Genomic DNA, 23,933 nt, shown 5'->3' on the forward strand with positions numbered 1-23,933 from the left:
TTTGCTTTTGTGTCTCGACCCCAAAGTTGTTTGACAACATATTGTGGTCAACATTTTGTCATCAATGTCCAAGGTCATCATCGACTAAAGTACTACAATAGTGCATTCGTAACAGCCACAATCAAGTTTAGCAAAACTAATCTATATCACCACTATAACTACTTGATACATAGCATTTAATGCAAAATTGGTGGCAATACCACAAAAAGATCAGTTAAGAGAGGCAATATGCAAGATGGCCATCGTGCTTGTGTTGTATGTATTTTAATTCATTCAGTTAGATGAAAAGTAAGAACAATATAAATTCTGCATAACTGTTTGGTAGATTATCATTGAGATGTCATGAATTTTTTTACAACATCTGGGTTAACATAAAAATGAGAAGCAATGCCTGCTGTACAATGTTTGTCTCAAGTCTCAACCACAACTACTCTATATTACTCTTCTACAGAACAATATGGACTATAGCAAGTTCAAACGAGAAGCTATATCTAAGAACACATATTCCTTGATGGGAATTGTGAGACCTCCCATAGGATGATAGTAGCTGAACTCGTCTTCAGCTTGTTTCAGCAATTCTTGAAATAAAGGTTGATTCAAGAATGCTATGGGAATTGTGAACCTCTTCATTTTCTCTCCAACATAAACTGCAACATATCCTTTTGGTACTTCCACAACCTTGCTAGCTGCTAGGCTTGTAAATGATGTCCGTCTTCCAAGTAAGCGAAAACCCATTGTTTTTGCTCTACACACAAAGAACTACAAAATGATCTCAGAGGACTAGTGAAAGAATGCAATGAATTTGAATTCTGCTGATTCAGTGTAAGAATGACATGTGCTGCTTGTATGCTCAATGACAGATACACACACACACATATATATATATATAGATAGATAGATAGATAATGCAAACCTTTCTGTCTTGAATTGGATGGTGAATGTACTATTTGATGGGGTCAAGTGAGAGACAGGGCTCATTAAGGTTCACATGCTATGTCTTGGTTAGGTTACCATCAGAGATTACTTGAGATATAGTAAATTCTGCTTATGGAAAAGACCTTGGTGGCCTACTTCTCATGTTTCAGACATGCTCTAAACATATTAAATATTCTGTTCATGGTTTCTATAGGCCAATTGGCAGATATTGGTACTTTATAAACCCTAAAATCTATTTGAGTTATTAAATCACGTGGTTTGAAGACAAGAGATGAACTTCTTTTAATGATTTCATTCTAACTAATGCTATGAGTACCTGACATATGGCCGTACAAATGAGCCATCCATTACGTTATGTTACTCTATAGATAGTTATGTGACATAGGGTTGTGTGGAACTATAGACAGCTACGAATAAATAAGGGAGTCTCAAAAATAATATAATATTTAATTTGTTGATTTACTCAATTGCCCTGAAGGCTAACCAAATTGAAATACAGTCGATACTTGATCGAGCCAAATCAAAGTTTGTGAGATTTCCAGAGCCAAACCAAAGTTTGCATGGTTTATGGCTAAATTTTTCATTGAAGAAATAAGAGCATCTACAGGCGTATATAATTAAACTAAACCATACGTCAAATGAATATGAAATTTCATTAACTAAAGATGTTATCCACAGAAATTGATGGGAACAATTAAGTGAATGAACCTTGATACTAGCTCCACTATTATCAGCCTTGGCAATTTGGCAGGGGCGAAATCTTGTGTATGATTGGGGGCATTAATTTTAACTTTACATGTGCATAAAACTTAAAAATCTAACAATCCTGTCCCAAATAAATTGATGCTTCTCTTTGGCCGTAGCAAAATATTATTAGCTCTGCCCAGATGAAGCACATAGGCTGTTATGCCGTGGAATTTATGAAACAATAAAGTCTTCTTTTCCCAGCAAGCAACCTTCAAATAGTTTTGCAGAGAGAACCAAAAATGGTAATTAATAAACAAAAAATACTCTAGAATTGAATTCATTTTCATTACTCAAAAATTGGTAACAATTGTTACAAGTTAGAGAAGATGCCTATAGTGCAGAGTGTCTCTAAGTGTGAGATTTATTGTCCATTCAAGTGAGCAGTTATATGTTGGAAGATATCTTCACTGCAAAGAATTGTGAGGCCACCCATGGGATGATCATATCCAAACTCTTCCTCAGCTTGACTCAATAAATTTTGGAATGAAGGTTGGTTCAGGTATGATACGGGAATCACAAATCGCTTCTGTTTCTCTCCAACATATACTGCAAGATAGCCCTTTGGGACTTCTGCAGATTTTGAAGCTGCTTGGCTAGCCTTGAATGAGGCCCTGCGAATAGAAGGTAAACGGAAACCCATTTTTGCTCTTGTTTGAAGGAAGAAGAACAATCTCAAATATTCAACGAATGAATCTAAATTTTGATGCTTGAAGTTGCCAATGAGTGTTGTCAATGAAGGCAAAGGATAGTGTATATATAGCTTTTAAGATTCCCTAGAAACTAAATTAGCAGAAAATGACTGTTAAAGGATGGAGGGCATACACATGAGATATCACGAGGTGTTGTCTTCAATTCCTCTATCAAGGATAAAGTTGTGTAGACTTGTGTAACCCCAACACCTTATCAAACAATGGCACAGATATATAAAACCTCCACTTGTGGACAACTGAGACGTGCCTAAGTGAAACCAAACGTTTATTCATGCATTAATTGGTATTCCGTAATTTTGTAAACATACTTTGGACAAGTTTTCTTCAGGTTGATAACACAGCCTAATGTTGAAGTACAGTACTGCTGGAAAGTAATTTCTGGCTGATGAATTATAATGCTATGGATAGCGAGAGATCATAGACCATTATATTCTTGAGATTTGAGATCACTTGTCTGTTTTATTTCAAGTGGATTTGCTCCAGAAGGTGGGACCCCTATTATAAACTATAAGATGCTAGATTCATCCTTGCAGGTGGAGCTGATATTGAGGAGGAGGAACTAACAGATTTGAGGTCAAATCCTCTTCAAGGGGAAGGGGATGATGCAATCCTCCCTAGGAAGGGACCAATCACAAGAACCATGAGCAAGAGGCTCCAAGAAGATTGGGCTAGAGCTGCTGAAGAAGGCCCTAGGGTTCTCATGAACCTTAGGGTAGATTTCTGAGCCCATGGGCCAAGGTTGGGTCCAATTATCTTTGTACATATTAGACTAGGATGTCATTATATTTGGTCCTTGTATATAGGGCTCCATATTGTAGGTAGGGTACCCTAGAAATATAGGATTTTTCAGCCCTTGTATTTTTGGGCACCTAGACTAGTTTTTGTATTAGGGGTAGTTTTGTAATTTCACATGCACTAAGTGGATATTTGATGTGTGTGGCTGGAAATAAATTTAATTGAATTGGTAGAAGCCCAATCCAATTAAATTTTAGAGGGGGAGGTGAGCATTTGCTTACTACACCCCATTGCCACATCATATAGTCACACTTTGTGCATGTCCTTCATGCTTTTCATGCCTCATGACACCTAAGCACACTTAGTGGAGAATCTTGGAATTGATCTTGGATTAGTGGGCTGAACCATAACTAAAATTCACTAATCATAATTAGTGAAATTTTGGCTCCAAAGTTTGGCTCCACAAATTCAATTTCAAATTCAAGTGAAATTTGAATTTCCCTCCAATTTTGTGTGACACTTAGGCTATAAATAGAGGTCATGTGTGTGTATTTTTTTGAACTTTGATCATTTGAATATTAACTTCAGATTTCAGAGCTCTTTTTGAGCACAAAATTTCGTGCTCTTCTCTCCCCCTCCCTTCATTCATCTCCTTCTTCCTCCAAGCTCTTATCCATGGCCTCCTATGGTGGTGAGCTTCTTCTAGACTTATCTTCTCCTTGAAGTGGCGTCTCCTCTCTCTCTTCCTTCTCCATTCCGCTGCCATTTATCTTCCAAGAAGCAAAGGAATCCATTGATGAAGAAGATCCTAGGCCTACAAGCTCCAATGGAGCTTGCATCATGTGGTATCAAGAGCATCTTCATCTAGGTGATGTTCTTTTGCTTCCTCTATCTTTATATATTCATGGCTGTAAGCATTTTGGACAGCAACAATCATTCACATCCTAAAGCATTTGAAGTTCAAAAACTTGCATCATATTTACGACTCTTTCTTCACAAATTCTCTTTGCAAGTCTCAGCACATACAACGATGGGATTTCGTCTACCTGGAATAAGAAAGGCATCATTTGCTGCAAACAAAGCATCTTCAAAATCAGTGGATGTACCAAAGGGATATCTTGCAGTCTATGTTGGAGAGAAAATAAAGCGGTTCGTGATCCCCATATCATACTTGAACCAACTTTCATTTCAAGATTTGTTGAGTCAAGCTGAGGAAGAATTCGGGTATGACCATCCAATGGGTGGTCTCACAATACCTTGCGGAGAAGATGTGTTCTTAGATACCGTTTCTCGCTTGAATATGTTTTAGTCCCTTGAAGATGATACTGACATAGACGTAGACTGATCTTGACAGTTTTTTTGTACATAGTTTCTTACCTTGAATACATTCTCTCTCAATATTTGTTATCTTGGGCAAGTGTAAAAAAATGTTCATCTTAATGAGAAGTTTCCTACGTGAAGCTTTTTCTCACATTTTCTCTTAATTTATCAATCTGATCAAAATAATTATTGAATATGAAATTAGCTAAAAATATGTTGATTTAAATCAAATAATTCTTAATATGTCAAATTGAAATAAAACTATTAACTCTACTTTTTATAACTAAATTCAATAAAAAAAATAGCTACTTTAGAAATAGATTGGAAGAAGAAATATAAGTTTAAAATAAAATGACTGATTTAATAGTCATTTTAATTGTGAAAAAGTAAAGTACGGAAATTTTAAGTCTTTGTAAACCTGGCTGCTTTGATTTCATCTGGCTCCGAGATCTTTGTGAACCACCCCTGGTAACTGAAACATGGACTCACACGAGATTGAATTTCATCCATAAAAGTTTTTGAGAAGTACATATGAGGCATGCTACATTTCCTTATGATCAAAGATTCTTGAATTCTGTGAGTCAAGCAGCAGTGTCATCTTCACATGATCATGTTAGTTGGTTTTACGGTCTCAACAGATGATATGCTGGTACGGGTTCTTAATTAATTCAATATTCTTTGAATCTCGATCCATTTGAAGATATTAACTGTGTTTTGTTGGAGGGAAACAGATAGTATATTAATCCATGCATTTCGTCGCTCCATGTTTTCTTTCTTATGTCATTTCTGTTTAACAAACCAAACAACTAAAATAGGGAATCTATCAATCTCTTAAAAACTTGAAATTGTGTGGTCTTCGCACAATAATCTTTATAGTGATATACTAAACCATTCGTCAAATGAATACAAAATCTCTTTAGCCATCGATGTTATCCATTGAAATTAATGGGAACAAATAAACCATTAAACCTTCATATTAAGTCCATTGAAACTACCTTGGAAATTGGCAGGGGTGGAATCTCGTGAATGATTGGGACCCTGAATTTTAATTTTACATGCGTGTTATGTGTACAAAAGTTAAAATCTTTCAAACCCTTCCTAAATAAATTGATGCTTCTTGCCCTAGCAAAATACTATTAGGTCTACTCTGCCCTGCCTCGACTATGAAGCACTTGGATTGTTTGTTATGCTGTGGAATTTGGAATTTATGAGAACAATCTAGTTTTTTTCCTCTTTTCCAGCAAGCAACTTTCTATATTGTCTACCATTCTAATTGCAGGGATAAGTGAACATTGTAATTCATAAAAAGAAACAATTAAGCAATTGAATTCGTTGGCATTACTCAGAAATTGGTAACATGTTACAAGTTAAAGAAGATGCCTACAGTACAAAATGTCTCTCCTAATCTATGTCAGTCTCCTAAAGTGTGAGATTTATTGTCCATTCAAGCGGGAAGTTATATGTTGGAAGACATCTTCACTACAAGGAATTGTGAGGCCACCCATGGGATGATCATATCCATACTCTTTCTCAGCTTGACTCAATAAGTCTTGAAATGAAGGTTGGTTCAAGTATGATATGGGAATCACAAACCGTTTCTGTTTGTCTCCAACATACACCGCCAAATAGCCCTTTGGAAGTTCAGCTGATTTCGATGCTGATTGGTTAGCGTTGAATGATGCCCGTCGAATAGCAGGTAAACGGAAACCCATTTTGTGTGCTTATTTGTAGGAACAAGAACAAGGCAAAAATCTCAGATCTAAGAAGAATGAATCTAAATATTGATGCTTGATGATGCCAGTGATTTGTGTTGTTTGTGAAGGCAAGAGGAAGTGTATTTATAATTTTCAAGATAATGAGGAAACCAAATTTTAAGAGACATGATTATTAACGGATGGAGGGCACAGAGTTGAGATATCATGTGGTGTTGTCTTAGACGCTACCATCAAGGGTAAAGTTGTGTTTAGGTGCATGGCCCCACCTTCTCAAACAACGGCCAGCATAAAGCATATATGCACTTGCAACCGAATAGGACTCGCTCTACCGAAGCCCAATGTTTGTTCATCCATTGAATATTACTCCATAATTTTGTTAACATGCTTTAGACATGTTTCCATCATTTTGAAAACACAGCTTAATGTTGAATTACAGCTGGTAACTAATATCTGCCTGATGAATTATGAGGCAAGGGTTATAGATTATAGACAAGGGCACCACATGCCCTTGTCTCTCAGTTGGTCCCATGACTCGTATCTCATATCTCTCCACCATGCATTCAAGAAGCCAAATTGCATATCCTTAAATCTATATATATTCATAGCTGCTAGCACTTCGACCTAAACAAATCATATTCACATCATGAAGCATTCCAAGTTCAAAAACTTGCATCTTATTTAAAAGTATTTTTTCAGAACATTTTGTTCCCAAGTCTCAACACATATAAAACAATGGGTTTTCGTTTACCTGGTATCAAAAAAGCATCATTAAACCAAGCATCTTCAAAAGCTGTGGACGTGCCAAAGGGCTACCTTCCAGTCTATGTTGGAGAGAAAATGAAGTGATTTGTGATCCCCTTATCATACTTGAAGCAAACTTCATTTCAAGACATGCTCAGTCTATCCGATGAAGAATTTGGGTATAAACGTCCAATGGGTGGTCTTATGATTCCTTGTGGAGAAAATGTGTTCTTAGATATCACTTCTCGATCGCTTGAATTAATAGGTTCTAACCCTACAATGATAAGACTGACATAGACATATAGTTCTTGACGAAATTTCTGTAATTCAATTTCTCACTTTGAAAATATTTTTTCTTTTTTTGTTATCATACTTAGGCAAGTGTAGAAATGTTCAGACAAATATGAAGTTTATGACCATTACCATATATTTCTCTCATTTCCCTTTTTATTTGTGAATATGAAAATCAACTGGTAGTTGAATGCTCAGTTTATAGTGTTTATGATGTTTATGATAAAATGAAAAAATAAAAATTCTTTTGTTGGTCCTTAAAAAAGTGAAAGAAAACAAGGGTCAATTTGTTTCATAGAAACAATCCGTTGCCCCCCCTGAAAGGTTCGACATAACTCTGATACCATTAAAATGTGACACTCTCTACCTCGATATACATATTTATATAATAGCATACATGAAAATATGAAATTACATAATGAAATTTTATTCAATGAATATGAAAGAGTTCAAGTGACTAAAAGGTTCATATTCACTTTACTATTACAAATAAAACTTGTTAGAAATATTTTTGGCTCAAAACATCATGCATTTAAAACAAAAGTTCATGCCCCAATGTTCAAGATCATCACATGATCCAAACACAAACAACACACAGAGAGTGAGTTATCACATTCCTAACTAATAGAGAGAAACAAAACAACATAGATATACATATCATATAAATGAAATACAACTTACTTAAACACAATTCACGTCATTCCACCACTTATCGCGTGACATCACATCTCAACATTACATGTCTCACATATTTTCATATCATTCACGTACTCAAGAATCAAACACAATATCACTCAACCAATCAATATCAATCAATACACAAACATTATGCAACAAATGTACTAAGACTCAATCTTATATGTAATGTGGTACCATGTCAGTGAAAAACCTCGTCGAGCGCCTAGGAGTACATGACAAGACAGACCACACACACTGGTAAGTCCGATCACTCTCACTAGGTAAAATCATAGAGAGACCAGTCAAGGTCATGCTGTTTTGCGAGAATGGTCCAATCATGTGGGATCGGCACAAGCTTAAATGAGCTCTCAAATCGAGTGTATTTACCCCAAGGCCTACACTTCAAAGAGGCCTACACCTCAAGACAAAAGTTATAGAGAAGCATTGGTTCTTTGACTTCTAGAGATATATATATATATATATATATATATATATATATATATATATATAGCCATAGAGGGTTAAAGAGGCCATACCATACCATACAGTCAATGATATAAGATAAATCTTTTGATATAGGAGTAGGCCAGTGTTACTCAAGCGAAAAAGTAAACCTAAATGTTAAGTCCATTGTTATTTTGCATCTGCCTTGTGAGGGAAGGTACCTTATGGATGATTTTGGTCTTGCACTTTAAAATTTAAATTTTATGGGTATATTTATTAATAAAATATATTTTAATTTTGTCCCAGATAAATTTTTCTTTCTCCTTGATCCTAGGAAAAATAATTTTGCTCTAACCAGGTTAGGAATCACGTGTTCTGTTATTGCTTTTAAATTTATCAGAACAAAGCCTCAATTTTTTACACCAATCAACCTTTCTCATACAGGGAGAAGGGAACATTGTAACTATTAAACAGAAAACACAGAGGAGATACTTGGGCAGTTGAAATCATTCTCATTGCACATTAACAACGACATACTGTAATTTTGTCAATCTGATAGTCTTTCTTTTCCATATTTCTTGAGAAAGGGAGATCTTTACAAGTTTAGAAGATGCCTATTGTACAAAAATGTCACTACTAATCTATGTCAGCCTCCTAAAGTGTGAGGTTTATTGTCCATTCAAGCAAGAAGTTATACGTTGGAAGACATCTTCGCTGCAAGGAATTGTGAGGCCACCCATGGGATGCTCATATCCAAACTCTTCCTCAGCATGACTCAACAAGTCTTGAAATGAAGGTTGGTTCAAGTATAACACGTAGCCCTTTGGAGCATCCACTGCTTTTGAAGATGCTTGATTGGCTGCAAATAATGCCTTTCTGATACCAGGTAAACGGAAACCCATAGTTCAATTGATTGTGTTAAGAGAATTTAGAAGAGAATGGTTTGACAAAAGTCTTGAAAGCAAGCTTTTGAATTTGGAATGCTTTAGGATGTGAATGATTTGTGTTGTTCCTAAATGCTTTCAGCCAAGAATATATATAGATAAAAGGATATGTAAGAAACCACTAGATACCTGAATTATTGGTGATGGAGGGATATGAGATAGGAGTAATGGGACCAAATGGGAGACAAGGCATATGATGTTGTCTTGGAGGACTTATTCTAAGAATCAACGTACATGTTATAGTAGATAATGTAAGTTTAACCTTATGTATCTAAGAAAAGAAAGTCTAATTGAATCATGTTAGTATGTTATACTTATTGAGGGTGGTGGGGGCCGGAAACTTCATTTATGCAAATTTCATGCCCTGTTACTTAAAATTTGGCATACATAGAAAATGTGGTTCATAGTGCCTCATGATCATGCGTTCAATGTTGGTTCCCTTCATATCTCCTCTGTTTCAGAGCTATCAACCCACTATGCTCAAGCCTCAATATTTGCAGGTTGCCTATGTCACCGTGATATTAGTTGGTACGTGGAAGAGGTATATGAACAGCATTGTCACCTTATTTAAAGAAACACGTGAGATGTCTAAAGTTTGTCTACATGTCTATAAATGATGTATCTAGAGCACAATAAATGAACAAGAATTAGGTTTCACCTTTGCTGGTGTATTATTTCAAGTGGGTAAATCTGTTAGCCATTATCTCAGAAGGTAGGGACGTGGTCACGTGGAGTATGGTATGCACTCCCATTATCTTCCTAATCCTTGAAAATGAACTCGAAGACAATACCATGTTATCCCCTGTCCCTCAGTAGATCCTATCATAGGCCTGTCAAAAATCATTCATGGTGGAATTGGATTGGAGTTGCAGACTGTCCACCTGGAACTATATATACACTCTTTCTTGCGTCCTCAAGCAACACAAGTCATTTGCATCCTGAAGCATCAGAATTCAAATATTTATTTCTCATACAAGTCCTTTGACAACACTCAGTTTATTATTTGTTTGTGGAGAAACAAAAAACAATGGGTTTCCTCATACCAGGTATTATTAGACAGGCATCATTTTCTGCTTCCAAAGCAACTCTCAAGGGAGTTGAAGTCCCAAAAGGCTATCTTGCAGTGTATGTTGGAGATAAGATGAGGTGGTTTGTGATTCCAGTATCATACTTGAACCAACCTTCATTTCAACAATTACTAAATCAAGCTGAAGAAGAGTTTGGATTTGATCACCCAATGGGTGGTCTCACAATTCCATGCAAGGAGGATGAGTTTCTAAACCTTACTTCTCGCTTGAATGAGCTGTAAATCAGGCTATAATGGAGACTCAGATAGATTAGTTGAGGCAAATTTATACAGAAGGAACTTTTTTTTATTGTGAATATTTTCCATGTTTTTTCCTTGTATAATCCAATTGAAGTTGGAAATTTGGACTCAAATGAGAATGTTAAGACTAGACATTTCCAAAAACACTTTTTGCATTTTCCAAATCTCAATGAATTATAATATATACAACATTACAATTATCTAATTTCAGTTTATATGTATCAGGTTTTCATCTTTTAATAGGGATTAACTTCGTCCCAAATATGAAATCTGTCTCCATGGTCCTAGGATTAAGTTGTACATGAGTGCAAAATTCACTTCCTCAAATGAATAGCCAATAAAGCAACTAGTTGCAATAAAATGATATATGATCAAGTAAAAACTAATATTTGTGCATTGATTGGTGCTATTCCATACTTCTGCAGACACACGCTTTAGACACGTCACATGTTTTTTTTTCATATTCCTAAAGCGGTTTAATGCTAAGTTATACTTGCTGCTAATAGCCCGCTAGCATCTACTTGACGAGATGAATTATGCAGCAGTTGACACTGAAATATATATCAGTGTTACTGTGTTAGTAGGGCACAGGAGAACTCGAGCATTACCAGTACTAGACTACTAACCAATGTAACCTTAAAATTTATCCACCTAAAATTGTAAAATGGAGAGTTATCAATTTTATCTAAATCTGATACTTTTCTTTTTACAGGTCTCAATCTGATACATTAAAAAGTATTATTATGGTATAAATTACATTTTATATATGGGATAGGATCACTGACACTAGGTGTCAAACTTTTACACTTACAAAATTAATTAATCCAACCAGTTGAATAAGTTGATTTTAACTTTTCTAATCATGCATAAAAAAATTGAGGTAGAACAATTATATATTGTGCATTATCTAGTAATGGATATTTAATAATATTTTAAATAATATGTCAAATAAAATACTGCAATGAATTATCAATTAGTTTTTTATTTGCATGAAATTTTAATACACCAAGTGTAAAACTTTTGTACTTACTTATCATTTGATAATTTTTTTTATAATATGAAATAACCAATTCAACAGTTGAATTGAAAGCCTTTATATAAAATATGACAAGTTTAATTTATATTTACTAAAATTTTCTCAAAAAATTACTATTTACTAAAATTAGATTATAAATATATTTTAAAAAATAAGATAAAAATAAATATGTTAATATAGTACATGTAATTGATATATATATATATATATATATATATATATATATATATATATATATATATATATATAATTTGTCTCTTAATTTTTATGATTAAATATTATTATTTTAAATGCACTACTACTATTTATTTAAAAATTTAAATATACATTAAAATATTTTTTAACTGTTGTTATATATATAAATGTTTTAAGCAACAAAATTTAAATGCGTTTATATAATTTTAAATTTATTTAAAAAATATATATGTTAATAACTTAATCTAAATATTATTTTTACATTTCACTTTGTTTTAAATTTTGAGATACAGAAAATTAAATTTTACTTAATACAAATAATTGAATAAAAATTAAATCATACTGTACATATTATATACCTTATAGTGTTTTCTATATTAAATCAACTAAATCATGTTGTTCTTGTTGTTTTTTTTACAGAAAATCATGTTATTTTATATAAACCAGAGATATTTTAATCAATACACTAAAAATGCTTTAAAATCTCCCTTTGTCCTCAAAATATCCAATACTGGAGTGGAACAAAAATTAGATGAGAAAGGATTTTACTCCTCTCCATTTTCCTTTTCTTTCATTTACTCCCAACCAAATACTGTTTAAACCTGCACTTCTAGCATTATATGGTCATAGTTTCATTCATATAACAAAAAGCAGTAATAGAAAAAGCATTGGTTCAGATCAATAAACCATATGTCAATGGTAAGAAAGCTTTCTCGAGAAAGCTTTTGCAGTAGATGTAAGCTGGTGTTTTTCAAGGGAAAAATCAAACCTTGATGTCAGGTCCATTGTTATTGCACACCATAAATATCAGGGAAGGTACCTTGTGTGATCAGGGCCTCAGCACCCCAAAATTTAATTTTTATATGAATGTTGTGAATGTTTATTAATAAAAACATCTTAACTTTTCCCCAAATAAATTAATCTTTCTCCTTGGTCCTAGTAAAAATGCTTTTGATCTTCCCTTGCTAGGAATCACATGTTGTATCCATGCTTTGAAACTTATCAGGACAACCAATTCTGGTTTCTCTTATTATAGCGAGCAACCATGCCCCTACTCAGGAAGTGAACATTGGCAATGTAACTAATAAAAAGAAAAAACAGAGGAACTGCTTGAGTAGTTGAATTCCTTGTCATTAAACAAAAATAAAAGAAACAAATTTGTCATTCTAATGGTCTTTTCTTTTCTCCTATTTCTCTAAAAGGAAATCTTTACAAACTGAGAAGATGCCTAGTGTACAAAATGTCTCTACAAATCTGTCAGTCTTCTACACTACGAGATTTATAGTCCATTCAAGGGGGAAGTTATGTTTTGGAAGACATCTTCACTGCAAGGAATTGTAAGACCACCCATGGGATGATCATATCCAAACTCTTCCTCAGCTCGACTCAACAAGTCTTGGAATGAAGATTGGGTCAAGTATGATATCGGGATCACAAACCGCTTCATTCTCTCTCCAACATAGACTGCAAGATAGCCCTTTGGCACCTCCACAGCTTTTGAAGATGCTTGGTTTTCAGCAAATGATGCCCTTCTGATACCAGGTAGACGAAAACCCATTGTTGTATTGTATTGCTGAGACTTGAGAAGAAAATTGTCTAAAAAAGACTTGGAAGTTCAGGCTTGTGAATTTCGGATTCTTCAGGATGTGGATGATTTGTGTTGGTTCTAAAATGCTTGCAACCATGAATATATAGAGATAAAAGGATATGAGAAGGCTACTTGAATTATTGGTAAAGGAGGGCCTATGAATATGAGATAGGAGTCATGGGACGAACTGAGAGACAAGGGCATATGGTAATGCTTCAGATGATTCTCCCATAATCAACGTAACATGTTATCATAGATAATACAAGTCCCACCTTCTGGAGCAAAGGCCATCAGATTACCCCACTTGAAATGAAACACGCATATCTATGTAAAAGAGAATCTAAAACGATGATGTTGACACTTATTTGGGGTGGAGGGGACCGCAAACTTCATGTATGCAAGTTCACATGGTATTGCTTAAAATTTGGCATACACAAAAAATGTGGTTCATAGTGCCTCATGATCATGTGTTCAATATCAGTTCTCCTCGTACCTCCAATTCCAATTGAGTCTGCTCATGGTTTACAGGTTGCGTACTCTCACTCTGATATTAGTTGGTGGATGGTCGATATCAATAGCATTGTCATCTATATAAAGAAACATGTGGGATGTCTATGGCATGTCGATCATTCAAACAGCTATAGCATAATGAATGAACAAACATTAGGTTTCACCTGTACATCTGTTGGCCATTATCTCAAAAGGTGGTGGGGTATTTACTCCAATTAACTTCCTAATTCTTGAAATAGATCTCTAAGACAATACCATGTGATCCCTCGTCTCTCGGTTGACCCCATCGTAGCCCCACCAAAAATCATTCATTGTGGTATTGGATTGCAGAGTCCATTTGCAACTATATAAACAATATTTCTTCAGTACACAAACAACTCAAGTCATTGCATTCCTCAAGTATCAGAATTCAAATATTTCTTTCTTATACAAGTCCTTTGGCATCAGTACATTATTTGTTGTGTGGAGATTTAAAAAACAATGGGTTTCCGCATAGCAGGTATTATTAGACGAGTGTCATTTTCTACAACCCAAGCAGCCTCCAAGGGGATTGAAGTACCAAAAGGCTATCTTGCAGTCTATGTTGGAGATAAGATGAGGCGGTTTGTGATTCCAGTATCATACTTGAACCAACCTTCATTTCAAGAATTATTAAGTCAAGCAAAAGAAGAATTTGGATATGATCATCCAACTGGTGGTCTCACAATTCCATGTCAGGAGGATGTGTTCCTAAATGTCACCTCTCGCTTGAATGAGTTGTAAATCATGCTAATGGAGACGTAGATTAGATTAGTTGAGGCAAATTTGTACAGAAGGCACTTTCTTTTATAGAAAATATTTTACATTTTGTTATAACTCCATTGGAAGTTGAAACCTGTTGCCTGAATTAAAGTGCAACATAAGACATTGTTTAAACACTTTTTTGCTTTTGCCAAATCTCAATGAATTCTAATATATACAATAGTTTCATACTTTCATTATCAAATTTCAGTCCATATACATCAGGCTATTAGCTTTTACTAGTGATTAAGTTGACCAAGTCTATTGGAGATATTTACCAATATAATCATGACCCTATTGTATTTCAATATCTATTCTTGAGCTAAACAATGAGCACACAACACATTTGTCATGAAACAGCTTTTGCAACTTGTTGCTAGATTTTTCAATAATATGTAGTGCACTCAGTTTTTGACTTTCTGCTTTCAGCATCATAGAATAATTATCCGAAGTTAATTTGGTGCAGCTTACAATGCTATCATCCCTGAAAAACCATTCTTCATTTCCCAGGCCATCGTTTCGTCTATTTTCCTAATTAAGTAGAACCATCACATGGATCTCTGATATTTAAGAAGTAGAGACTTCAACCAGGTAAGTATTTTTGGAGGATAGTTTGTAGCATAAACATTAGTGCTAATTGCAAGGACTGCTTGATATAAAGGAGGTTTCTCAGATACCCCTGTTATATATAGCTTTGAAGTAATTAACTAAAAGTTCTTGTTTTTGTGTATGGATTGAAAACTTTAAACAAGTTGTTGGATAAGTGATCACATAAACCTGAATAACAAAAATTGCACAAAAACTTCAAGGCTTCAATTGTAAGGCATCTCCCCAAGAGATATTATTATAGACTAGAGTAATAGTGGCTTCCATATATGGTTGGAAGAACGACCAGTCTATGAGACATATCACAAAGTTCTTAATGTGAACGTGAGACTTTCTATTTAAAGCCATAAATTTTCTAATACTTGAGCAATATAAAAATTCTCCCTCATTTTTTGGAAATGCTCTCACACTTACACACTGTACAATGTAAGGTTGCAGGTGCATTTTTATCTAAAATGACAAAAATCAGAGAAACGCTTAGTTGCTTTACTTCTTTTATGAATTTAAAAGAAAACAGATTATTTTTAAATATAACTCCACATGTTCCCCCGTAAATTTATTGATCAAACCTCACAGAAGAAGACACTCCAAGCTAATAATAGTTCATGAGTTCAAGGTCATATATTACTGCAACTGTATGTCTTGACTGTATTGAAACAACTACAATAAAATGAATAAATTACTTATTAGTGTTTCATGGGTGCCAGAGTTATTTCCATGCATATTTAAATAAATAATAAAGGAACTGTGTTAACATTTAATTTGCAATACAAATATTTAAAAAAGGATTTAGATTTGTGAATTTCTCATTATGGACCATGTGATCCAAATTATTAACACTATTCCCAACTTCTGTCAAATAGTTGGATTTTGGTCTTGAATCCAAATATATATATTTTTTAGGGGGGGGAAAGGAGAGAAAAAAACAGTTTAAGAAATTTCAATTCCTTTGCTTTCAAACAAAACAATAAATAGAAGAAAGCATCATCAACACTGGACTCCAGATGTAGCCACTAATCAGATTTGGGCACTAATAAAAATATGATCATGCAAGCATACTTATAGTCTACAAAAAATAAATTGACAAGCATGCATCTACCAAGTGACAACTTAAAATAAGGGTTCCTGGGAAAATTTGGAAAATAAATGATTGCTATAATATATGTTTATAAGTTTCTGGCAGGATACATCTTTCCAATTCTCTAAGTATAAAAATAAGATAAAATATTTACAATGTTCAACTATATGTCTTCTCTACAAAATTGAATTGGTCATTGACCATCTACATTTCATTCATCTCCTCTATGACCTTTGCAAGCGAGAAGTGATATCTAGGAAGACATCTTCTCTACACGGGATTGTAAGGCCACCCATTGGATGAGCAAACCCAAATTCTTGTTCAGCTTGACTAAGAAGGTCTTGGATTGATGGTTGGTTCAAATATGATATAGGAATCATGAACCGCTTCTTTTCATTTTTTCCCACGTAGACTGCAAGATAACCCTTTGGTACATTACTACGCCTTTGAAGACCGAGCAAACGGAAACCCATTGCAGATCAAGAGAATGATTTGAATGAACTTGTGTAGGAAATATTTTATGTTACAAAAATGCAAAGAACTTGTTTGTGACTGAAGCCATGAATATCTCTATATATAGATTAAGAGATGGCCTTGGAAAACCATTAGGCACAGAAATAATTGATGAAGAGATATCCAACAAATGGGGTCTACCTAGAGACACTGGTGTGATGGATCACATGGAACTGTCTTTGATTTCATTTATCAAACACAGAAAATTAATGTGTGGCTGGATGCCCCAGTTTTTTTTATGAACGAGCAAGATGGTACCCACTTGAAAATTGAAACCAGAGAAATGTGTACAGTTCTACACCAAAAAGTTAGCATTATATAGCTGGCTTGTTTATTGTGTTCCAGACACACATGAGACATCTCATGTGTACTACAATGTGATCGACCAGGGAATTGATAACTGCAGTCTTTTTTAAAGTGTTTAATAATAAAAATAACATCTATGAATTGTAGGAGTGAGAAAATTGAAATAGACAATACCATGATCCCTTGTCTCTCAGTAGACCCCTTCATAGCCACACCAAAAATCATTCCTGATTCATTATTGTGGAATTGGAAAATAGAGGCCTTATCAACTATATATACATTATTTCATGGATTCTCAAACCTTTTGCATTCTGAACTATATGAAATTAAATATTTCTTTCTTATATAAGTCTTTGGATATCAATATTTTGGTTTCATGTGAACTGTGAAGTAACAAGAAATAATGGAGTTCCACTTAGCAGGTATTACCGTATTAGACTGTCACAATTTTCTGCATCGCAAGCAAGGAACCTAAGTGGAATCAAGTACCAAAAGGATACCTTGCAGACTGTAGTCTATGCTGGAGATAAAATGACGAGGATGCCCCAGTTGTGATGTTGTCTTCATGGAGGATCAAACCATTGAAGATATTGATGAAGCATACAAGACAGAGTCTCCCAGTACAAATGACCTAGTTGATCTTGATAGAGTTTCAGAGTCTCATATGCATGTTGTAGGTTATTTCAACAATAATAAAGATGTTATTTATTGATAGAAGGTTCTTCTCGTGAGGTTATTAATGAATCATTTGATCCATTTAAACAGTCTACTAGAAGCATGTTCTCTGTATTCATGATGAATATGTGATGCTCATTGATGGGGGAAAGCCTAGGTGTTGTGGAGATGATATTGAACCGGTCAAGTTGCCTAAAGACTAACATTACTTTGAAAATTCGGTTGGTTCACAGGATGAAGATTTTTGTTACTTCCTTCATTTCACGGTGCAGTGTTACTTTAGTTGTTAGGGGTTATGGTAAAAAAAAATGGTTTTATATATATCAACTCTTAGGTGGAATAATTCTTTTGGAGATATTGACCAAACTTGATATTGTCACGACTCACTCTAAAGCCATGACCAATGCACAGGCTAACTCTAACTCAAATGACCTTTAGTCTGGCAAGCCTACAGATCAAACTGAACTCGGAATGCATACTCCAACAAATCAAAAAGTTTAATGAAAATTTGACAGAGTTTTCCGTGTATCTCCAACATTTCATCATTCAAATTTAATAACTGCCACGAGTTCTTGAATTTAAAGTTCATAGGCATGTTGTGTGTATTTATTAATAAAAAAAAATTAACTTGCCCCAAATAAAATTATCTTTCTCCTTAGTCCTATTAAAAAATACTTTTGTTCTTCCCTTGCTAATAATCACGTGATCTAATCATCAGGACAACCAAGTCTGGTTTTTCTTATACTATGGCAAGCAACCTTGCTCATACAGACTAAAGTGAACGTTGGCAATGTAAAGAAACAAACATAAAAGACAGGAAATGCTTGAGTAGTTGAATTCCTTGTCATTAAACAAAAATAAAAGGAACAAATTTATCATTCTAATGGTCTTTTCTTTTACAAATTGAGAAGATGCCTAATGTACAAAATGTCTCTACAAATCTATGTCAGTCTTCTACACTACGAGATTTATAGTCCATTCAAGCGGGAAGTTATGTTTTGGAAGACATCTTCTCTGCAAGGAATTGTAAGGCCGCCCATGGGATGATCATATCCAAACTCTTCCTCAGCTCGACTCAACAAGTCTTGGAATGAAGATTGGGTCAAGTATGATATCGGGATCACAAACCGCTTCATTCTCTCTCCAACATAGACTGCAAGATAGCCCTTTGGCACCTCCACAGCTTTTGAAGATGCTTGGTTTTCAGCAAATGATGCCCTTCTGATACCAGGTAGACGAAAACCCATTGTTGTATTGTATTTACTGAGACTTGATAAGAAAATTGTCTAAAGAGACTTGGAAGTTCAGGCTTGTGAAATTCGAATTCTTCAGGATGTGAATGATTTGTGTTGGTGCTAAAATGCTTGCAACCATGAATATATATAGATTAAAGGATATGAGAAGGCTTCTTGAATTATTGGTAAAGGAGGGCCTATGACTATGAGATAGGAGTCATGGGACCAACTGAGAGACAAGGGCATATGGTAATGTTTCAGATGACTCTTAGCTCCCATAATCAACTTAACATGTTATGGTAGATAATTCAAGTCCCACCTTCTGGAGCAAAGACCATCAGATTACCTCACTTGAAATGAAACACATATCTGTAAAAGAAAATCTAAAACGATGATGTTGACACTTATTTGGGGTGGAGGGGACCGCAAACTTCATGTATTCAAGTTCACATGGTGTTGCACAAAATTTGGCATACACAGAAAATGTGGTTCATAGTGCCTCATGATCATGTGTTCTGTATGGATCCTCTCCTTACCTCCAATTCCAATTGAGACAGCTCATGGTTCACAGGTTGCTTACTCTCACTCTGAGTAGTTGGTGGATGGTAGATATATATCAATAGCATTGTCAATCATCTAAACCAACATGTGAGATGTCTATAGCATGTCGATCATTCAAATAGTTATAATGAACAAGCATTAGGTTTCACCTGTAAATCTGTTGGTCATTATCTCAGAAGGTGGTGGGGTATTTACTCCAATTCCTAATCCTTGAAAGAGATCTCTAAGACAATACCATGTGATCCCTTATCTTTCAGTTGACTCCATCGTAGCCCCACCAAATATCATTCATTGTGGTATTGGATTGCAGAGGCCATTGGCAACTATATATACAATATTTATTCGGTACTCAAGCAACACAGGTCATTGCATTCCTAAAGTATAAGAATTCAAATATTTCTTTCTTATACAAGTCCTTTGACATCAGTATAATATATTTGTTGTGTGGAGCAATAGAAAACAATGGGTTTCCGCATAGCAGGTATCATTAGACGGGCTTCATTTTCTACTACCCTAGCAGCCTCCAAGGGGATTGAAGTACCAAAAGGCTATCTTTCAGTCTATGTTGGAGATAAGATGAGGCGGTTTGTGATTCCAGTATCATACTTGAACCAACCTTCATTTCAAGAATTATTAAGTCAAGCAGAAGAAGAATTTGGATATGATCATCCAACTGGTGGTCTCACAATTCCATGTCAGGAGAATGTGTTCCTAAACATTACATCTCGCTTGAATGAGTTGCAATCATGCTAATGGAGATGTAGATTAGATTAGATGAGGCAATTTGTACAGAAGGCACTTTCTTTTATAGGAAATATTTTCCAATTGGTTCTCTACTTCTCTTGTATAATTCCATTGGAAGTTGAAACCTAAATCTCATGAATTCTAATATATACAACAGTTTCATTATCAAATTGGCGCACTCAGTTCTTGACTTCCTGCTTTCAGCATCACAGAATAATTATCTCAAGTTAATTTGGTTCACCTTCCAATGCTATCATCCCTGCAAATCATTCTTCATTTCCCCGGGCTATCGATTGATCTGTTTTCCTAAATAAGCAGAACTATCACATCGATCTCTGATATTTAACAAGTAGAGACTTCAACCAGATAAATATTTTGAGAGGATATTTTGTAGACAGGTCTGCTTGATTTGAAGGAGGTTTCGCAGATACCTCTGTTGTTTAGCTTTGAAGTAACTAAAAGTTCTTGTTTGTGTCTGGAGTGAAAACCTTAAACATGTTGGATAAGTGACCACATAAACCTGAATAACTAGCGCAAAAATTTCAAGGCTTCAATTGTAACGCATCTCGCCACGAGAGACTATTCTAGAGTAATAGTGGACTTCCATGGTTGGAGGGACATCCAGTCGATCTATGAGGCATATCACAAAGTTCTTAATGATGCGAGACTTACTATTTAAAGCTTCAACTTTTCTGATACTTGATCAATATCAAACTTCTCCCTTATATTTTGGAAATGCTCTCACACTTGCGCAATTTACAATTTATAATGTAAGGTTACAAGTGGTTATTATCTAAAAAGACAAAATATCAGAGAAGCACATTGGTTGCCTTACTTCTTTTACGAATTTTAAAGAAACCAAATTATTGTTCAAATATAACTCCACATGTTTACCTAAATTTATTGATCAAACATTACAGAAAGAAGACACTCCAAGCTAATAGTTCAAGGTCATATTAATGCAACTGTTCGTTCTTGACTTTATTGGAACAACTACAATAAAATGAATAAATTACATGTTAGTGTTTCATTGGTACCAGATATATTTAAATAAATAATAAAAGGTACTATGTTAACATTTGCAATACAAAGATTTTAAAAAGGAATTAGATTTATGAATCTCTCATTATGGACCATGACCCAAATTATTAACAGTATTGCCCAACTTATTGTTTCAAAAAGTTGGATTTTGATCATGAATCGTACTATATATATGTCTAGAAAAGAAAAAGGAAACAAGAAAAATAAAGTTCAATTCCTGTGCTTTTAACAAAAGCAATACATAGAAGGAAGCTTTAAGCATGCAGATCATCAACACTGGACTCCAGATGTAGTCACTAATCAGGTTTGTGCACTAATAAAATTATGATCCTGCAATTATACTTACAGTCTACCAAAAATAAATTGACAAGCATCCATCTAACAACTTGAAATGAATGGTCATGGAAAATTTTAGAAAATAAATGATTGCCAATGATCTATGTTTATAAGTTTCCGTCAGAGTTCATATATCTTTCCAATTCTCTAAGTACAAGAAATAAAGATAAAACATTTACAATTTTCAACTGTCTTCCTACAAAATTGAATTGGTCATTGACCACCTACATTTCACTCTTCTCTATGACCTATGAAAGCAAGAAGTTATATCTTGGAAGACATCTTCTCTGCAAGGGATTGTAAGGCCACCTGTTGGATGATCAAATCCAAAAGGTCTTGGATTGAAGGTTGGTTCAAATATGATATAGGAATCACAAAGTGCTTCTTTTCATTTTCTCCCACATAGACTGCAAGATAGCCTTTTTTTTTTGGGACATCACCTTTGAAGACTAGGCAAACGGAAACCCATTGCAGATCTAGAGAATGTTTTGAATGGACTTGTGTAAGAAATATTTTGTTTCAAAAATGCAAAGGACTTAACTTGTTTGTGACTGCAGCCATGACTATCTCTCTATATATAGATTAAGAGATGATCTTGGAAAACCATTAGGTACAGAAATAATTGATGAAGAGATATTCAACATATGGGGTCTAGCTAGTGGCACGGGCATGAAGGATCACATGGAACTGTCTTTGATTTCTTTTATCAAAGACGAAGAAATTATGTGTGGCCGAATACCCCACACTTTTTATTGAACTAGCAAGATGGTACCCACTTGAAAATTGAAACCAGAGAAATTTGTACAGTTCTACACCAAAAGGTTAGCATTACATAGCTGGCTTGCTTATTGTGTTCCAAACACGCTTGAGACATCTCATGTGTACAACATTGTGATCAGGAAACTGATCTCTAGTCTACCTTTAAGAAAATGGATAAGGCTATGAAATTTTCAACAGCTAAGTGCAGTATTCTCTAAATGCTTTTTTTAGTAATAGAAATATCCTTTAAGAATTGTGGGGTATAAGAAACTTGGAATAGACATCCTTCTTGAGCTCAGTTAATTATTGCAATCTGACAAACATAGTAGCAGAAGAAAATTATAATTGAGACTTCCACGTATTAATCCTCTTAACATTTCTATGAGTGTGTTGTATTGTTTGTTGACTTGCACACCTTTCCAAATGGTCCGTTATGGTTGACCACATGAAAATATGGTTGGTATACACTTTATAACTGTTCTAAATTCAACATAGGCTGCTATACATACATTGCAGTAAGAGAGCAACAACCTATATCATGGAAATGTTGTTTGATGTGGAAAGCGTTCTAATTAGGACCAGTGGTATGATTATTCATAGGTGATAGGTCCAATCTAGTCTTGATTGAAATCTCTCTCATATCTGGCTTACATTAGAATAACATAATAAAAAACGGCAAAAATTTCGGCTTTTTGCTTTCAACATGGGGCTGAAAAAAAAAAGTACAGTGATAGGATATCCACTATATGACCATATCGAATGTAACATTTTACTCTTCTTTTTTCTTTTTTTCTGAATGTGGCATTTGACAAAAGAACATCACTAAACTAAATTTGGAATTTATTTATTTTATATTGTAAATTTGTCGTTGCTTATAGTTGTTTTCTTCTTCTTTCCTTCGCTATTTATGAATGAACTTGAAGTCTGCTTCACCACTGAATTAATTGCCTACCAAGAACTGGAATTGAAAAGAAAGTGTTAAAGCTCAGATTATTGCTAAATATTTTACTACTACCAAACTCACATTGTACAAGGTCGTGTTACTGGCATTAGTTATCAAGGAATTGTGTCCTGTAATAAAAAAATTTATAGGCACCTTTAATAATTAACATTCTTTCCTATCCAGATTCGACTGTATACTTGTTTGGGTAGATTATTCCCTGTAAACCAAACACTTGAAATCTCTCCAAAGAAAAAGGCATTCATGGCTTTGTGTAGTGAGTATTCAAAACTGGGGTAAAAAACAAGAGACGAAGGAATTATATTGTATTATTGTAAGTGACTAACCTATGCATCACTTCTTTATAGTAAACCCTTTTTTTAAAAAAAAAAAGACTTCCAATTTTTAATTTTGGGATATGGAGCAGCTTTATTGGGGAAAA

At 34.5% G+C, this 23,933-nt stretch overlaps 7 protein-coding genes across 7 annotated transcripts; 2 read left to right on the forward strand and 5 right to left on the reverse strand.

Annotated features, from left to right (window-relative positions):
- Positions 1-1,687: 1,687 nt before the first annotated feature.
- Positions 1,688-2,653, reverse strand: LOC106795238 (auxin-induced protein 6B-like). Its single transcript, XM_014764461.3, has one exon. The coding sequence runs from the start codon at positions 2,321-2,323 to the stop codon at positions 2,045-2,047; it is 279 nt and encodes a 92-aa protein (XP_014619947.1). The 5' UTR covers positions 2,324-2,653; the 3' UTR covers positions 1,688-2,044.
- A 1,380-nt stretch (positions 2,654-4,033) lies between these two features.
- LOC112998524 (auxin-induced protein X10A-like) lies at positions 4,034-4,535 on the forward strand. Its single transcript, XM_026124550.2, has one exon. The coding sequence runs from the start codon at positions 4,159-4,161 to the stop codon at positions 4,435-4,437; it is 279 nt and encodes a 92-aa protein (XP_025980335.1). The 5' UTR covers positions 4,034-4,158; the 3' UTR covers positions 4,438-4,535.
- A 1,211-nt stretch (positions 4,536-5,746) lies between these two features.
- LOC100816803 (auxin-induced protein 6B-like) lies at positions 5,747-6,409 on the reverse strand. Its single transcript, XM_003540866.5, has one exon. It carries the CDS (start codon positions 6,158-6,160, stop codon positions 5,882-5,884), a length of 279 nt encoding a protein of 92 aa, XP_003540914.1. The 5' UTR covers positions 6,161-6,409; the 3' UTR covers positions 5,747-5,881.
- A 3,695-nt stretch (positions 6,410-10,104) lies between these two features.
- On the forward strand, positions 10,105-10,765 carry LOC112998525 (auxin-induced protein X10A-like). Its single transcript, XM_041007407.1, has one exon. It carries the CDS (start codon positions 10,289-10,291, stop codon positions 10,568-10,570), a length of 282 nt encoding a protein of 93 aa, XP_040863341.1. The 5' UTR covers positions 10,105-10,288; the 3' UTR covers positions 10,571-10,765.
- Positions 10,766-12,643: 1,878 nt separating this feature from the next.
- On the reverse strand, positions 12,644-13,687 carry LOC100784233 (auxin-induced protein 6B-like). Its single transcript, XM_041007408.1, has 2 exons — positions 12,978-13,687; positions 12,644-12,946 (listed from the first exon to the last, which is right to left on the reverse strand). The coding sequence occupies exon 1, from the start codon at positions 13,375-13,377 to the stop codon at positions 13,099-13,101; it is 279 nt and encodes a 92-aa protein (XP_040863342.1). The 5' UTR covers positions 13,378-13,687; the 3' UTR covers positions 12,644-12,946; positions 12,978-13,098.
- Positions 13,688-16,457: 2,770 nt separating this feature from the next.
- On the reverse strand, positions 16,458-16,908 carry LOC100527277 (uncharacterized). Its single transcript, NM_001364709.1, has one exon. The coding sequence runs from the start codon at positions 16,852-16,854 to the stop codon at positions 16,606-16,608; it is 249 nt and encodes an 82-aa protein (NP_001351638.1). The 5' UTR covers positions 16,855-16,908; the 3' UTR covers positions 16,458-16,605.
- A 1,831-nt stretch (positions 16,909-18,739) lies between these two features.
- LOC100817347 (auxin-induced protein 6B-like) lies at positions 18,740-19,460 on the reverse strand. The gene has a single exon (XM_003540613.4). The coding sequence runs from the start codon at positions 19,120-19,122 to the stop codon at positions 18,844-18,846; it is 279 nt and encodes a 92-aa protein (XP_003540661.1). The 5' UTR covers positions 19,123-19,460; the 3' UTR covers positions 18,740-18,843.
- Between the last annotated feature and the right edge of the window lie 4,473 nt (positions 19,461-23,933).

Source organism: Glycine max, chromosome 12 (assembly GCF_000004515.6).
Source record: "Glycine max cultivar Williams 82 chromosome 12, Glycine_max_v4.0, whole genome shotgun sequence".
NCBI classification, from domain to species: domain Eukaryota; kingdom Viridiplantae; phylum Streptophyta; class Magnoliopsida; order Fabales; family Fabaceae; genus Glycine; species Glycine max.